General features: G+C 48.3%; 1 protein-coding gene and 1 gene segment (V, D, J or C); both read left to right on the top strand.

Annotated features, from left to right (window-relative positions):
* Nucleotides 1–1,199: 1,199 nt before the first annotated feature.
* On the top strand, nt 1,200–9,062 carry LOC102841200. Its single transcript, XM_006861264.1, has 6 exons — nt 1,200–1,222; nt 6,546–6,561; nt 6,792–6,984; nt 7,092–7,445; nt 8,404–8,565; nt 8,662–9,062. The coding sequence occupies exons 1-6, from the start codon at nt 1,200–1,202 to the stop codon at nt 9,060–9,062; spliced, it is 1,149 nt and encodes a 382-aa protein (XP_006861326.1).
* A 4,395-nt stretch (nt 9,063–13,457) lies between these two features.
* LOC102841579 lies at nt 13,458–13,904 on the top strand. The segment is given in 2 exon segments: nt 13,458–13,506; nt 13,597–13,904. Coding segments are annotated over 2 exon segments (357 nt in total).
* Nucleotides 13,905–18,066: the final 4,162 nt, after the last annotated feature.

Here is an 18,066-nt window from a genome sequence, read left to right on the forward strand (position 1 = left end):
ACGCCCTGTAGTGAAACATCTTTCTCTTCTCCGGATGTCCTGTAGAGAAACATCGTGTGCCGTGGCCACCCCCCTTTCACCTCTCCCTCTAACTGAATACACAAAAATTATGAGATATGCAACCCATATCTCAAAAATAGAAACAGAGACCCCATTAGGGTGTCTCTTGGTCAATTTCAAAAAACTTCATTTACAATCTGAAATCAAACTGAAACACCTCTTTATGCTTTGAAAACGGTACCTTATATTATGGACTTCTCAGAGATCTTGAGACATTCCTCCAATGGAATGGAAAGTTGTTGGAGGTCCTCTTTGTCTAAGCCTTTTCTCTCAATCTCCATAACTCTCTTAAATGTCTATTTTCCTTATGTTACAAATTTCCCATTCCCACCAGTTGTTGTTGTTGTTGTTAAGTGCCATTGAGTCGGTTCCGACCCATAGCGACCCTGTACAGGGTTTCCGAGGGTGTAAATCTTTACGGGAATAGAAAGCCTCATCTTTCTCCCACGAAGTGGCTGGTAGTTTCGAACTGCTGACCTTAAGGTTCGCAGGCGGATTCGTAACCACTATGCTACCAGAGCTCCTTATCTAAATTCCACCCTCTGGCAAGGCCTCACAAAAGCCTGAGCCTCCACACAGCTAGCCCATTCGCAGCTCCACCCCCTCCCAAACCTGTCCTTACTATTTAGCATGCTCTCCATCACTTTTCTCATTCTCTCTCTCTCTCTCTCTCCAGCGGACTGTGAGAGATTCCAGATCCAGTCCCGGAGGATTGTGAGGTCCTGACTGGGGTTGTTGTTGTTGTTATGTGCTGTAGAGTCGATTCCAACTCATAGCAACCCTGTACAGGGTTTCTGAGGCTGTAAATCTTTACGGGAGCAGAAAACCTCATCTTTCTCCTGCAGAGCAGCTAATAGTACACCCCAGTAAACTCTCAAAACTCGGGAACTTAGGATCTGTTTCTCCAACTGCTCATATATGAGTAGCCTGCTTTTCTCCTCTTGCTCTTTTTCTCTGTCCCTCTACAACTGACCATGAGTGATCACAGGGCCCTTTCAAGAGGATTGTGAGGCCAGGCCAGGGTATCCCTAAAAAAAGAAAGTAAAGAAAAAAGTAAAAAAAAACAACAAAAAAAAACACCCCAGCCTGGTGTGGTTTGAACTACCAACCTTCAGGTACGTAGTCAGGTGCAGCATCTAATGTTGAAATCTGTGCTGTTGTTGTGGTTGTTGATAGGTGCTGTCATGTCAGTTCAGACACACAGCGACCCTATGCAGAACAGAACGACACAACGCCTTGTTCTCCGTCATCCTCATAATTGTTTTGTTTGAATCCAATGTTGCAGCTACGGTGTCAGTCCATCTCCTTGAGAGTCCTCCTCGCTTTCACTGACCCTCCACTTGTTTGCTGTTTAACTATTGTTGTTGGTGTTAAGCGCCATCAAGTTGATTCTGACTCATACCAACCCTATGTAGATTTTCCAAGGAGTGGCTGGTGAATTTGAACTGCCAAGATTGCAGTCCAAAATGACCTTGTGGTCCAGCACTTATCCTACAGTGCCAAACCAGGACTCTACTTAATCTGTTGTTTTGTTGTTGTTAAGTGAAACTGATTCAATTCTGACCCATAGAGACCCTGTATGGGGTTTCTGAGGAGTGGCTGGTGAGCTTGAACCAACAACCTTGCAGTTCAAACCGACTTTGCAGTCCAATGCATTAACCTACGGCTCCACAGACCCTAAAATGTTTCTTAAATAGAACATCCCTCTAAAAATGCTAAGAGACCTCTTCACTTGGTTTTAGATCTCTAGCTTCCAGCGTGGACCACCTCACTGTCCCCCATCTCCTCCCTCACAGCTGTGTCTTCATTATGTTACAAAAATATGCAATATTAACATGTGTGCCTCTAGGTTCTGCTCCCATAAGATTTACAGGCATGGAAACCCTGTACAGGGTCGCTATGAGTCAGAGCCAACTCCATGACACATTACCACCACAACCACCATATGTTCACACCTGCATATATTCTTGATTTTCTGTTGCTTTTTATTTTGCATACCTGAATTTCATTTTTTTTTTTTTTTTCAGGATTAAGCATTGATTGGGAAACTACTAATGGCTCCTCAGTAAACAGGTAAGATTCCCAAAGGGACATGATGAATAGTAAAGACACCTCATAATGAGGGAGAGTAGGAGGTAAAAGTAGGCCATCCTGACGGGTCCCAACTCACTGTGCTTAGAAAAGGGCGTTAGAAGCAGTGCTGTGCTGGGAGACCTGTGCTAAGTCTTGTGTATTTTTCTTGCAGGGGAAGGAGGTGCATTCTACTGGACCAAACGCAGGAGGAGAATGGTCAGATAAGGCAGGGGAAATTCATAACAACTGTTCAAGATGTACAAACAGGACTGTTTACTCCAGCACAGAAAAGCAGTCCAATTACAAATAAAATATGCATCAGACTCACTGGGATTCTGTTGAATATGGTGGCTAACCTAGCAAGTACAAACAACTGGGAGAAAATCAAGAGCAGCGACAGTCAGTTTCAGACATGGGAAAGCTGAATCTCTGGATGAAAGGTCTTGCTTAGAAGGATAACAATTCCCCTACTCCTATACCTCCTTTGGAGTCCTGGTGTGGCACTGTGAGTTAATGCGCTGGACTGCAAAGTCACTTTGAACTGCCAGGTTGGTGATTCAAGCTTACCAGTTACTCCTCGGAAACGCTATACAAGGTCACAACCAACTCAACAGCACTTAATAACAACAACAATAACAACATTCCTCCTTTGGACAGTGTTTAATAATCCACAGCCACACTATAGGAGAGCATGGAACTGTACCATAGAGTTTCCACAGCTGTAAATCTTTATAGGACCACACACATCTTTCTTCTGTGGAGCAGCTGGTGGGTTCAAACTACTGACCTTGTAATTATCAGTCTAATTCTTAACCCACTACACCTCCAGAGCTCCACCAAAAAAGAATGCGCTGTCTGCTTGTTGTTGGGTTGAGTCTCATGGTAGCTGTTGAGTCGATTCCAACTCGTAATGACCCTACAGGAAAGAGTAGAACTGCCCATAGGATTTCCTAAGATAAAGTTACAAATGTCTTTAAACTAAAACTTAGCGCTGAAAGTTCACTACACACCTGGACATTTCTAGTTTTATTCGTCACAGTCCAGCCCACAGCCCGTGCTTTAATGATCACTCTCCTGTTGCATATGGTCTCTTACTGTCTTCCAGTCCAGTCATTTAGTCCTTCTCATATTCCATCTTAAGAATTGAATGTTAACCATGGTGATAGGAGTTGAGAACACCAGAATGCTCCCATACCCCAGCCTGGAGGAAGGTCTGACTGATTGGTTCATGCTGTTTTAGAGCTGGAGACCCTGGGTGGTGGAAATGCTTATGTGCTCAGCTACTGCTGGAAAGGTTGGAGGTTTAACTCTGTCCAGATGTGCCTTAGAAGAAAAGCTTAGTGAGCAACTTCTGAAAGATCAGCCACTGAAAACCCTGTGGAGCACATTTCACTTAGACCCACAGAAGGGTGCCAAGTTAGGGTGGGTGTCTTACTCTCCTTTTTTGGATCCCTTTATTTGACAGTCCCCAGCTTTGAAAGAGTTCCATTTCTTTAAGGATTATAAGATTTAGTCAGGGCTTCAAACAGGCTCTGCCCAATTCATAGCCTAGGAAATTTTGTTGGCACAGACCTGAACATTTGAAGTTATGGTGAGTAGAAGAAAAATACCTGAAATGGGAAAAATTACAGGATGAAGCCTTGCTAGAAGAAGCCCTCTTACAGAAGAAATGCTGTGAACGTGGCACACAGCAAATCTATTGCCCTGGGATTTTGAGCATGTTCTGAAGCAGCACTGCCCCACTCAAGCATGGTGGCGCCCCACTCAAAGATGGCAGCCAATTTGTAATGCTTTGAATATTAGTAGCTCTCCACAGTTTTGTTAAAAATGCTATCTCACACATCAGGCGCCCAAAAGACTCACTACAGTTTCCAAATTCACCATTTCAGGGCTGTCACCTATAGCATAAGGGTCCTCATGTGGTGCTGTAGGATAAGCACTGGACTACTAATGGCAATGTCGGTAGTTCAAACTCACCAGCCACCAAACGCAGAAAGATGGGACTTTCTATTCCTGCAAAGATTTATAGCCTCAGAAACCTAATTCAGAGTCACTATGAGTCAGAAGGAAGGAACTCTGGTAGCGTAGTGGTTACAAATTGGGCTGCGAACCTTAAGGTCAGCAGTTTGAAACTACCAGCTGTTCCTTGGGAGAAAGATGAGGGTTTCTGCTCCCATAAAGATTTACAGCCTCAGAAACCCTGTACAGGGTCGCTCTAGGTTGGAACCGACTCAACGGCATTTAATAACAACAACATGAGCCAGAAGGAGTCTTGGTGTAGCACTACAGGATAATGCACTGGATCACAAGGTCCATTTGAATCACAAGGTCAGCAGTTCAAACCCACCAGCTGCTTCTTGGGAACCTTATATAGGGTTGCTACTCATTAGAATACCTTCAATTTACAGTATTGAAGAATCATATAAGCAAAATATTGAATGATGAAGAAAACATCAAAAGAAGGTAGAAGGGATATAAAGAGTCACTGTACCAAAAATAAATGGTTGCTATTCAACCATTTCAAGAGGTAGCACATAATCAAGAGCCAACGATCTTGAAGGAAGAGTTCAAGATGCATTGATGGCATTGACAAAGAGCAAGTCACCAGAAATTGATGAAATACAAATTGAAATCTTTCAACAAACTGATGTGGTACTGGAGTCACTCATTTATTTATGCCAAGAAATTTGGAAGACAGCTACCTGGCCAACTGTGCCCATTACAAAAAGAGGCGACCCAGCAGAATTCAGAAATCATCGGACACTATTATTGATATCCCATGCAAGCAAAGTTATACTAAAGGTAATACAAAAATGGCTGCAACCATACACTGACAGAGAACTTCCAGAGGTTCAAGCCAGATTCAGAAGAAGGTATGGAATGAGGGATATCATTGTTTAAGTCAGAGAATACTAGAAAGATGTTTACCTGTCTTTATTGACTACACAAAGGCTTTTGACTGTGTGGATCATGACAAGCTATGGACAACACTGTGGAGAATGAGTATTCCTGAACACTTAATTGTGCTCATGAGGAACCAATATAGAGACCATGAGGCAGTTGTTCAAACAAAACAAGAGAACACTGAATGGTTTAAAATTAGGAAAAGTGCACCAGAATTGTATTCTTTCACCAGACTTAATCAATCTTTATATTGAGCAAATAATCTGAGAAGATGGATTATATGAAGAAAAACGTGGCATCAGGATTGGAGGATGTCTCATTAAAAACCTGCAATATGCAGAATGATACAACCTTGCTTGCTGAAAGTGAAGAGGACTTAAAACATTTACTGATGAAGATCAAAGACCACAGCCTTTGATATGGGCTGCATCTCAATGTAAAGAAAACAAAAATCCTCACCAATGGATCAATAAGTAACGATTGTGAGGTTAACTCAGAAACAGGAAGTGTTTCATTCTGTTGTACACTGGGTCACTATGAGCTGATATTGACTGGATGGCACCTAACAATAACAACAACAATGCGTTGGAACACACTTGAGGGCATTTAACAACAATGTATTGTACAACTTCATGGCAGTAGGTTTGTTTATTTGGTTTTGGAGCCCGTGCTGAATCTGACCAATCACAAATCTTTCCCACGTCAGAACCAGCTTAAAGGGTGGGATAATGTGCTGGTCCACAAGGCCGATTTGGAGTGTTTGATTTGACAGCAAGGTCAGTGGTTTAAACTCACCAGCCGCTCCTCGGAAACCCTATTCAGGGCCTCTATGTGTCAGAACCGGTTGGACAGCACTTAACAACAACAACAACAGGAGTTGTCTGTAAGTCAGATGTTTATAACCTTGAGCCACATGCCCTGGGGTCAGGTCTGTGCAATGCACCATTTTGGCCCCTAGGCGGGGCTGTGACGGTGCTGAAATCCCTGAAGGGAGGTAGCAGGAGAGGGATGAGGTAGGGTGGGGCCTTTGGGTGGGAACTGCTCTGGCTTTAGGTTTGCTTTTCTTCTAACGGGGTTCTAGTGGACAACTCAGGACACCCAAGCCCACACCAATCCCCGAGGCTCACGTCCCTGGATCCCTGGTTACTCTCTTGCAGCCCCCTAACCAGGCCCGACCCCCACGTGAGTGAGCTGCCCTGGTCTGGGACTGTACCTGCTTAGTGTTCACCAGCCAGGTGAACTTCCTGTAATTCAGTCTGCTGCTAGGGGACCTGCCATGTGACTGGACCCAGCGATAGGAGCCAACAGGCGGCCTGAAGACACCTTCTTGGGGAAGAAATCAGGGTTTGTTGTTGATTCTAACAGTAGAACGTTCCCACAGGGTTTTCTAGGCTGTAAACTCTCCAGAGTAGATTGCTAGGCGGTCCCCATTTGAGGAAAGAGTTGTTGTGTGCGCTATGAAACTGATTCCAACTCATAGAGACCCGGAGGCCCATAAAACGTCCTAGGCTGCGATTACTATGGGTGCAGACTGTTGGGTCTTTCTCCCGCAGAGCCGCTACTGAGATGGAACCGCCCACCTTTCCATGACAGCTTAACCACCGCCCTGGGGGAGACTCTGCAAAGTCAGAGGAGGAAGGAGAAACCCAGGGGTTCCTTAAAGGGCGCAGATGGAGCCAGTGGTGGGTGGGTCTTTTCCTCCAGATCTGCCCATCCACCCTTGCAGTGCCAGGTGGTCCAAACTCTCCTCCTAGGTGCTGTGCAGGGCAGGGAGGCCAGGCAACAAGAGGCCAGGGGACAAGACACCCTTCTCAGAGCTAGAAATCCTAGCACCTGTTTCTCTCACCCAGAGACAGACCCTGAGCAGGGAGATGCTGCCCTGGCCCACCCCAGCTGCCGTGGGCTGTGGGCTCTTCTGCTGGGCAGCCCTTTGCTTCCTGGGGTCAGGTGAGTGCCAGGTACAGGTGGACGTCCCAACCTGGGACTTCTAGCTTTTCTCATAAAACTGCCTTACAAGACTCTCACCTTGGGTTCACTTGGTCTTGTTTTCACAGGCTCCACGGACACTGGGGTTACCCAGACACCCAAGTACCTGGTTGCTGGTGTGGGAAGGAAGAGGTCTTTGACGTGTGCACAAAGTCTGGGCCACAACACCATGTACTGGTACAGACAGCTCCCTGACAAGCCCCCAGAGCTCATGTTTGTCTACAACTACAAGGCGATGTCTGTAAACGAGACCATTCCCAGTCGCTTCTCCCCCGAATGCCCCAACAGCTCTCACCTGCACCTCCATGTGAATGGACTGCAGCCCATTGACTCGGCTGTGTACCTGTGTGCAAGCAGCGAAGACACAGCCTTACAGAGCCACCACCTCCCTCAGCATAAACCAAAGCCCAGCAGGAAGCCGGGTAGACGGAGTGGGGAGTGTGTGCTCCTCCGGGCCCCAGGCTTCGTGCGTGCAGGAACCAGCAGGCTTTTCAGACCCTGGTGCGGTTATCATCACTCGAAGTGGATGCACACAGTCCTCTAGAGCCAGCCACCATGGTCCACCGGCTGAGTGTGGATGTTGTTTGAGTGTCCCTGCTGCCGGTGGCCTAGGGAAACCTAGAAACACCTACACTTGGCTTCTCCTGCCTCCAGCCTCCTTCTAACATGGGGCTTCATCAGCCTCTCTTCCCTCCTGGATCCCAGCCCCAGATCTGCTCAGCCCTCCTCCCTTCACCTTCTGTCCCAGAGGATGCCAGCCTTCAGCCAGCGCTCTGGTCTTGTTCTCTGGGTCACCCAATGTCTCAACACCTCCACTCCTCATGGCCATTCCAGTTTTAACACTTTTTTGCTAAATGTGTCTTTCTTCTGTATCTTTATTTCTCCTGCTCTGCATCCACACACCTGTGTTATCAGTCACAGTGGAAAGCAGACAAACCAACAAACCAAACCCAAACCGGTTGCCGGCAGGTTGACTCTGATCCACGGTGACCCCCACGGGTGTCAGTGTCGAGCTCCGTGTGGTTCCCAATGGCTGAGTTTTCGTAAGCAGATGGCCAGGCATTTCTTCTGCAGCTCACTTGGTGGGTTTGGACCATCGACCTTTAGATTATGCAGACTGCTTACACTCTCCGTGTTCCTGATTTATCTTCATGACTGTGCCATCGGCCACAGAGTTAGACACCCTGGCTGTGTTCATACAGTCAGGGCACGGGGGTAGGGGTGGGCAGAACCTTCATGATGTTTCTGTTCAGGACTTTGCCTCTGGCCCCAATCTCCCTCATGTCCCAGGCCTGGCCCTCAGCCAGAGGTACCTTGGAACCTGCAGGCTGAGTGGTGGGACATTGTGTCCTGTCCCTCAGTACCTCCCCTCTCCTGCAGAGGGTGCCCCAGGGCTGGTGTTACCACAGGGGACCACGAAGGGGACACTGTTTCTGATAACCAGACACCTGGGCCAGGAGAGCTCAGTTCTGCTGAGACGAGACCCTGCTATGTACCCCAGGCTCCTGTGTTGTTGGGTGTTGCTGAGTCTCCTGGAAACAGGTGAGTCTCTAGGACCCAGGGACTGTCTCATCTCCACCTACCTGAGGTGCCTCCCAACCATGGCCTCATACACTCTGCTTCTCCTTCCTTCCCCAGGACACTCAGAATCTGGAGTCCGCCAGACCCCGAGCCACCAGGTCACCAGAATGGAACAGACTGTGATCCTCCGGTGTGACCCCATTCCTGGACACTTATACCTGTATTGGTACCGACAGATCCCAGGGCAGAACCTAGAATTTCTGATTTCCTTCTTTAATGATAAGCTTTCGGAGAAATCAGAAATGTTCAAGGACCGATTTTCTGCAGAGAGGCCCGAGTCTTCATTCTCCACCCTAAAGATTCAGCCCGCGAAGCCAGGGGACTCAGCCGTGTATTTATGTGCCAGCAGCAAGGACACAGCCCTGCAGAGCCACCTCCTAGCCGTGCACAAACCCACACAGCCCCCACCTCTCCTCCAACTACCAACACCCGTTCCCAGAAGGGAAAGGGAAGTCTGATCAGGTCTGCAGCTGCAGACAGTATGGGAACCAAACTCCCAGGTGGAACGTCTTGGCAGGAATCCCAAAATCTGGGGGCTTGCAGGATCTTTAGTGACATCATAGGGTGTGTACCACAGGCAGTAGTGACCAGTGAGGTCGCCCAGTGGTCAGGGCTGCATTAGGGAAAACAGCTTAGCAGGCAACTCAAAGGATAGCAGGGAGTGGACAAGGTTAGGAGCTTCCACGCACACAATGCATGTTATTTTTGTGAATCACCACCCAGACAGTTCCAACCATGTCAACCCTTGTATTTCCCATAGGGTTTCCCTGACTGTCATTTTTTTTCAAGTTTTTATTGTGCATTGAGTGATAGTTTACATAGAAGAACATCAGTTTTACACTCATCGTTCATTGCAATGATTACAATCCCCTCCATGCATCATCTTTCAACAGTATTTTCTTCCATTCCCTGTTTTTGCAAGCCTGCCTCCTGGCCGCCAGCACTCAGTCCTTCTCTTTCCATGAGTCTAGAGTCTTCAGCTGCTCCCTCTCTCCATGTCCTCATCTCTGCCTCCATCTCTGGTGTCGCTGCTTCTCTGGATGTAATTGTCGTTAAGTGCCATTGGATTTCCAAGGAGCAGCTGGTGAGCTTGAACTGCCAACCTTGCAGTTCAAATGGCTTTGCAGTCTGGCACATTAACCCACAGCACCACACCAGGACTCTGCTTCTCTGGATAGGGTTCTGCATTGTGCTCATGCGTTTCTTCCTTGATGGTCCTAGGGTCCTCTGTTTCTGGACTATAAGATTAACTACTCCCCCATTTTTTGTTACAAAAGTTCTACCTTTACATTTGTGACAGTTGCAATTAGTCATGATAACAATTGTTGTTGTTGTTAAGTGCCTTCGAGTCAATTCTGACCCATAGTGACCCTGTATAAAGTTTCCAAGGAGCAGCTGGTGAGCTTGAACCACCAACCTTGCAGTTCAAATGACTTTGCAGTCTGACGCATTAGCCCACAGCGCCACACCAGGATTCCATGATAACAAGTACTCACTATTGAATCATAAGAATCTTATCCCCATTTCTTTTCACCAGACCCACCTGACTGTAATCTTAACAGAAGGAGACTTAGTGGTTTCGAGGCTCACGTGCTGGGCTGCTAACTGCAAGGTCAGCAGTTCAAGCCCACCAGCTGCTCTTTGGGAAGAAGATGAGGCCTTCTGCTCCTGTAAAGATTTACAGCCTCAGAAACTCTATACAGTATCGCTATGAATCAAAACCAACTCCTCGTCACTTAACAACAACAACAATCTTAATGAAAGCCATCGTTCTGTGGCACTGCTGGCTGTACTCGAACCTCCAATCATTAGGTCTGCGGTAGAGCTCAAACCATTTCAGTTGATAGCATGTCTAATACTTGTGTGTGTTGCCCCTTTACCCCCCTCTTGCTCTGGTTGGGTGTTGCATGTTTGTCTGAGTGGCACTTTAACCTGGAGGAAGGGGAGATGGGCACTGAGCCAGAGCTCTGATTGTGTCATGAGCTGATAGCAGCTCTCTGCCTGAGGGTCAGCAGGAGGACAAGGAGGCCAGCACATGGCCTAAGTACCAGTGAGCCTGGCCAGAATGTGGTCAAGGCCAGCTGGACCACTGGCTATTGTGTACTTGGTGAACGGTCTTGGCCCACATGAGAATGAGCTGGGTGAATTGTAACCATGGAGCCCAGTGTTGGAGCACTCATCTATGCCAACACGAGAGTCACAATAGTAGGTCAGTGGTTCAGGAACTAGAATTCCACAGCAAAGCCCAAGTAGCATCCAGAACAAACCAAAAAGCTTGCATAGCTCTCAACTTGACCCAGGGCAGGCAGACAAACTTCCTGGGTGTCAGAAGGACCCCAGTATGCTCAAAGAGTGGGAGCATGGCTGGTGGGAAGAAGGTTCAGAAAGAAGAGACTGAATTCCTCTCCCCTACCCTGGAGTCCTGGGGTGGCAATGTGGGTTAATGCACTGGACTGCAAAGTCGGTTTGAATCACAAGGTCAGCAGTTCAAGCCACTCCTTGGAAACCCTATACAGGGTCACTGTGGGTTGGAACCGACTCCACAGCAAACAACAACATCCTCTGCCCCCAAAGCCCTGAGGAGCTCAAGCAGGGACGGGGGGGGGGGGGGGGTGACTCCTGAACAGACCACCTCAGTGAGGAGCACATGGATTCCTACTCTGGCTTCCATGCCAACATGGCCATCTGATTCCACCAAACTCACGGAATCCCATGTCACGGGGAGCATGAGCAGGGTGACTCCACCATCTGCTGCCCCAGGTTCACTGCTGCCCCGGGGACTGTGTGCAGGTGCCTTCCATCCAGGGGCCCCAGGAGAGACAATGGCAACCCTAGATTCAAGGATCCGCACAGAGGCCCAGGAGAACCCTTGTGTGAGAGAGTTCAGAGAAAATCCGCTTTGTTACAAGATGAACGTTAAACGCAGACTGCTCCTTTGTTTGGAAGAACAGGTGCTTTGTAGCAGTAAAGAACTGAACTGCCTGCTGGGACTAGAGAGGAAGAGTTTGAGGTGGGGGAGTGGGGGCCACAGGTGTGGGATCATGAGAGGCTTGGGGGCAGAGTCTGCCCTGACTTGGGACATGGAGGGTGGGGCATGCCGAGTCCAGAGAGGTTAATAACCAAACACCACATCCATTTGCTCCTGTGTGGAGCTGTAGGATCAACACTGGAGTGTGAACCACAGGTCAGCTGTCCAATCCCACCAGCTGCTCCTCAGGAACCCTATACAGGGTCAATATGAGCTGGAAACGAATCAATGTCACTTAACACCAACAACAAAACCCATTTCTGCCACATGGCGACCCTGTAGGACAGAGGATAACTACCCCACAGGGTTCTTTTCTCCAGTGGAGCATCCGGTAGGTAGGTTCCAACTGCTGACTTTCAAGCACTTAACTACCCAGCTATGAAAGAATAATAGCCCGGTGGGTTTGAACCTCCAACCTGTGGTTGGCAGCCCAGTGCTCTATCCTCCAGTGCCACCCAGGGTTCTATGTGAGCACGGTTGTTGTTTTTGTTAATTGCCGTTGAGTCGGTTCTGACCCATAGCGACCCTGTACAGGGTTTCCGAGGCTGTAAATCTTTACGGGAGCAGAAAGCCTCATCTTTCTCCTAAGGAACAGCTGGTAGTTTCGAACTGCTGACCTTGTGGTTCGCAGCCCAATTCGTAACCACTATGCTACCAGAGCTCGGTTTGTTGTTGTTGTTGTTAAGTGCCGTCGAGTCGGTTCCGACCCATAGCGACCCTGTACAGGGTTTCCGAGGGTGTAAATCCTTACGGGAGTAGAAAGCCTCATCTTTCTCCCGCGGAGCGGCTGGTAGTTTCGAACCGCTGACCTTAAGGTTCGCAGCCCGATTCGTAACCACTACGCTACCAGAGCTCCTTACCAGAGCTCGGTAGTTCAGTGGAATCTACCCATCGAGAGTGGAGAGCAAGCCCACGCCCTTCACCCGGCATTGCAGGGAGCTGTGCTAGCCACAGACAGCTTATTCTCATCCCTGTGGTGACCTCCCTTGGAGCTGAGAGGTCTGGGCAGTGGAGGAAACCAACATATAGACTTCCCTTTCTTCTACCACTAGGAGGCGCTGCAGCCCCACCAAACCCTAAGGCTGGGGCTGGAGGATGCTGGCGGTGGGAGGGAGGGCAGGAAGGGGCCAGAGGGTCTCAACCGGGGGATTGTCCTCAGGGAACACCTGGCAGCCTCTAGGACACTTTGATGTCACAGGCGGTGGACGGGGGTGACTGAGCCTGGTAGGTGGGGACCATTATACAATCCATAGGACACCCACCAGCCCAGGATACAATGGCATTGAAGCTGAACCTGAGAAATCCTGGAACAGGCTCTGGTACAAGAGGAAAGGGTGTGTAGGTCCTCCGGGACTGGTCAGTGGGTCTCCAGCTTCCACAGCTGTGATCCCTGCACCCACTTCTCTTTCATTTCCCACAACCCTTCATGTTCCCCGCAGGCACCCACCAACAAATTGGGGCTCCCCAGGAACTCCAGGGTCCAGGGAACCCACCACCCAGGGAGTCTGGGGGCACAGGTGTGAGGGGGAAGCCAGAGACCCAGACAAGGAAGCAGGTCTCTGAGGGAGGGGCGAAGCTAAGGGGGTAACCGGCCCTGCAGAAGGGAGCAGCAGGCACCAGAGTGACCTTCAGAGGGGCCTCTGTGCCCACCCCCTCTGACTCAGTCCCCTGGGGAGGAGCAGTTTCCTGTCGTAAAGAGGAAGGAAGGTGGAGAAAGGGCCCCCAGTGGGGCGTGATGTCACATGTACCTGTGTGAGAACTTCAGCTGCTACCCTGCCCCTGAACTCCCCATCCTGCCTGGGAGCTGCCTGCGCACCCACCTGCCATGAGCCCCCAGTTCTTCAGCTCTGTGGTCCTGTGCCTCCTGGGAGCAGGTGGGTCGTGGCTAAGGGGATAAGAGTATGTTCCCTGGGCTCCAGCACTGGGCCCCCGGCTTGCTCTGAACCCCCATATGCCCTCTGTAGGCCCCCTGGAGTCAGCCGTCTCCCAGAGCCCCCGGTACCTTGTGAGTCTGACAGGAAGCCGGAGGTCCCTGAGCTGTGAACAGAACCTGGGCCACCAAGCCATGTACTGGTATAGGCAGGACTCCATGCAGCCACTCAGGGTCATGTTCAGTTACAACAATAGGGACCTCATTGTCAATGAGTCTGTTCCCAGCCGCTTCTTCCCGCAATATCCGGACAACGCTCACCTGAACCTCCACATTGACCTCCTGGAGCCGGGGGACTCGGCTGTGTACCTGTGTGCCAGCAGCAGAGACACAGAGCTGTGAGCCTGCAAGGTCCCTGAACACAAACCTGGCCCTAGGAAGCTGGGGCACCGCTTACTAAACCCTGCGCCATCACGGTCCTCGAGAGCCCCACAGAGCCCACGTTCTGTCACTGCATGTGGCGGATGCTATTAAATGCTCTTGAGTCGGTTCTGACTCATAGAGATCCTGTATAGAGTTCCAAGCAGCAGCTGCTGGGATTGAACAGCCAACTTTGTGGCTCTCAGTCCAATGCTGATCCACAGCATCACATCAGGACTCCTTGCTTGTGGTTGGGGGTGGGCTTTCTTTTACCTGGGGTGAGACTCTGTCCTGCCAATTGATGAAAAGATAAACACATTTGGATTTTTTTTATTTTAAATGCCACAAGCCTCCAGGAAACTGAGCCATTATAAAAAGATAAAACACATTTGGATTTTTTTTTTTTTAAATGCCACAAGCCTCCAGGAAACGGAGCCATTATAAAAAGATAAACACATTTGGATTTAGGTTCTGGTTTTTGTTTTGTTTTGTTTTTAATGCGACAAGCCAGCTGAAAAGTGGGTCGTTGGGTTTACATTTTTGCAGGTGTTCTCCAAGCAACTGTGCCCCATGTTCCCCACAAGACTGAGACCAGACAAACACTATCCTCTGAAGATGCTACGCCCCATACTTTCTGAGCCCTTTCTTTTCAGGATCCAAAGAGCCAGGGTGAAGCAGTCCTGAGAGCTGACGACCAGAGAAGAGACTTTAGGGTACAAGGCCCACCACTGGAACCAGCTATAAAAGACAGTACAGAGTCTGCTTTTACTATCTCTCTGTTTCCACCAGTTCTATTATTCCATAGTCAAACGTCCACCATCTGCCAGCTCCTCCTTCTGTGGTGGCTTGTGGGCTGCTGTGATGTTGGAAGTACTGACACCGTTACTTCAAATACCAGCAGGGTCTCGTTCACGCTGGACAGCTTCCAAACTAAGAGAAACTAGGAAGAAAGGCCTGGCAAGCTCCATATGAAAATAAGCCAATGAAACCCCTACGGAGCACAACAGAGCATTGTGTGACTCACTTGTTTAGGATTCATGAATATTGTCATTGTTAGGTGTCAAGTCAGCTCCAACTCATAGCGACCCAGTCACAATTGCTACTGCCAACGTGCTAATCCATCTCACTGGGGTTCTTCCTGTTTTTCCCTGACCAAGCACAATGTCCTTTTCCAGGGACTGGCCCCTCCTGACAACATGTCTGAATTATGAGAGACGAAGTCTCACCGTCCTGCCTTCTCAGGAGCATTCTGGCTGTACTTTTCCCAACACAGATTTCTTTCTTCTTTTGGCAGTCCATGGTACTTTAAATACTCTGCTCTAACATTATAACTCAAATGCATCAATTGTTCTATGAGCTTCCTTCTTCATTGCCCAACTTTCACATCCATCTGAGGCTATGGAAAATACCGTGGCTTGTATAAGGTGCACCACAATCTGCAAACTGGCATCTTTGGTCTTTAACATTTTAAAGCAATCTTTTGCAGCCGATTTGCCCAATGCAATATGTCGTTTGATTTCTTGACTGCAGCTTCCATGAGTGTTGATTGTAAATCCAAGCAAAAGAACTTGGAACTTTGTGGATTCTTATGCTGGGTCTATCAAGCAGACTCAAAAGTGTGCCTCCTACGTGACACTGGGGGCTTCCAGATAGATCCCAGGCCACTACATCCCAGGGATGAGGAAGGAAGTGGGTCTGTAGTGAGACCCCATTTCTAGTCACTTTTACTCCCAACATTACTGACAGAACCTGGAAAAGCAAGTATAGCTTCTAATTTCTTTCTACAAGATTTTTTCCAGACTTTTCCAAGGACTGGTTGTCCTCTGAGAAGGCTGATGGGTCATCTTCCCTCTGGAGATCCAATCTGCATATCTGGGGGACTTGATCACATATCTCTAAGCCAGCAGCTTCGCTACAGCATGATTGAGACACATCCTGTCCACGTACAAGCTAACCCACAGAGGCCTTTCCTACCCATGAGGAATTGTGTGGTTGGGTACAGCTGCTTCAGGAAATGAACTTGGGTTTCTAGAGAAGGAAATGTTTCACAGGGTTATCTGTGACCATCATATTGTAGATATATTCACATGCCCAGATAACATGGCTGTAAGCCCAGGACCAGGGAGATGTAGCCAGGCTGAGTCCACCAGACAAACCTAAGTGTCTCTGTATCCTCCTTTGATCTCGGTGGGTGGGCTTGTCCTGAATGGAGATAGGCTTACAAGAGAGGAAATGAAGGACCTGCATGAGGAGACGCAGGTTCCTCAACTGGAAACTCCCTAGAAGAAGGATGTGAACACACAGCATAAGTCTTATTGGGGGCTTGGTCCCGGCTCAGCGTATGGCAGAGACAGAGGCACCCAGGACCCATTGCTGTGGACAGAGAAGCTCCAGGGAATGATGGTGGCCTCTTGGGGTTCACATACAGGGCCAGCAGGAGTCAGGCCCAGCGATGTCACCAGGCAGGACTGAGCTGGGTAAGAGCAGATGCCCATGAAGCATCACGTGGCACCAGGAAGCTACAGAAGTGAACTCAGCATGGTGTGTGTGGACAGGACTGAGCTCTCAGGGCTACTGAACAACTGGCTAGAGGAATGATGTAGGGCAGGGGTGGAGAATGTCCGGCGCGAGGGTCATATAAGGCCCTCAAAACTTCTGAGACAACTGAAGTTCCATCCATCACAATGTTGTTGTTGTTAAGTGCCATCGAATTATTTCCGTTTCATAGCGAACCTGTACAAGGGGTGAGTTTATTAAATGTTTGACCAGATTTAGCAGGCTAATTTTTAAATTGAGACTTTTGTATGGCCTGTGAATGATGTTATAATTGTTGACAGAAAAAAGGCTCTCCAGTAGCGTAGTGGTTACGAATCGGGCTGCGAACCGCAAGGTCAGCAGTTCTAAACTACCAGCTGTTCCACGGGAGAAAGATGAGGCTTTCTGCTCCCGTAAAGATTTACAGCCTCAGAAACCCTGTACAGGGTCGCTATGAATCGGAACCAACTCCATGGCACATAACAACAACAACAACAACCTCTGATGTTGAGAGTACTTCAGGAAAGAATTACTGGGTTGGTTTTCCATTATTATGACAGGTAGACCTTGGGCATTCAAATAAAACCTTAATGTTAGTATTCCTTCATGTTTTTGCTAAAGGTAATACAGAAACGGCTACAGTCATAAATTGACAGAGAATTTCCAGAGGTTCAAGCTGGATTCAGAAGAGGCCGTGGAACGAGAGATATCATTGCTGATGTCCGAAGGATCTTGGCTGAAAGCAGAGAATATCAGAAAGATGTTTGTTGTTGTTGTTAAGTGCCGTCGAGTCGGTTCCGACCCATAGCGACCCTGTACAGGGTTTCCGAGGGTGTAAATCTTTACGGGAGTAGAAAGCCTCATCTTTCTCCCGCGGAGCGGCTGGTAGTTTCGAACCGCTGACCTTAAGGTTCGCAGCCCGATTCGTAACCACTACGCTACCAGAGCTCCTTAGAAAGATGTTTACCTGTGCTTTATTGACGACACAAAGGTTTTCGATTGTGTGGATCATAACAAGCTATGGACAACATTGAGAAGTATGAGTATTTCCGAACACTTAATTGTACTCATGAGGAATTTGTACCTGGAACAAGAAGCAGTTGTTCGAACAAAACATGGGAACACTGAATGTTTTAAAATTGGAAAAGGTGTGCGACAATGTTGTGTTCTTTCACCATACTTATTCAAACATGCAATCAAGATGTATTGCTCATTACTGGTGATTGGAATGCAAAGGTTGGGAGCAAAGAGGAAGGACCACACACCAGTAGTTGGAAAATTTGGTCTTGGTGATAGAAATGATGCTGGAGAACGAATGATAGAATTCTGCAAGACAAAAAATTTGTTTATTTCAAATACCTTCTTTAGACAGCATAAGAGACACATGGACCTCGCCAGATGGAACACATAGAAATTAAATTGACTACACCTGTGGAAAGAGAGGATGGAAAAGCTCCATTTCATCGGTGAAGACAAGGCCAGGGGCTTGTTTCTATGGAACAGACCATCAATAACTGATATGCAAATTCAAACTGAAGCTGAAGAAAATGAAAACAAGTCTGTGAGAGCCAAAATATGATCTTGAATTTATCCCACCTGAATTTAGAGA

Source organism: Chrysochloris asiatica, unplaced genomic scaffold, assembly GCF_000296735.1.
Source record: "Chrysochloris asiatica unplaced genomic scaffold, ChrAsi1.0 scaffold00041, whole genome shotgun sequence".
NCBI classification, from domain to species: domain Eukaryota; kingdom Metazoa; phylum Chordata; class Mammalia; order Afrosoricida; family Chrysochloridae; genus Chrysochloris; species Chrysochloris asiatica.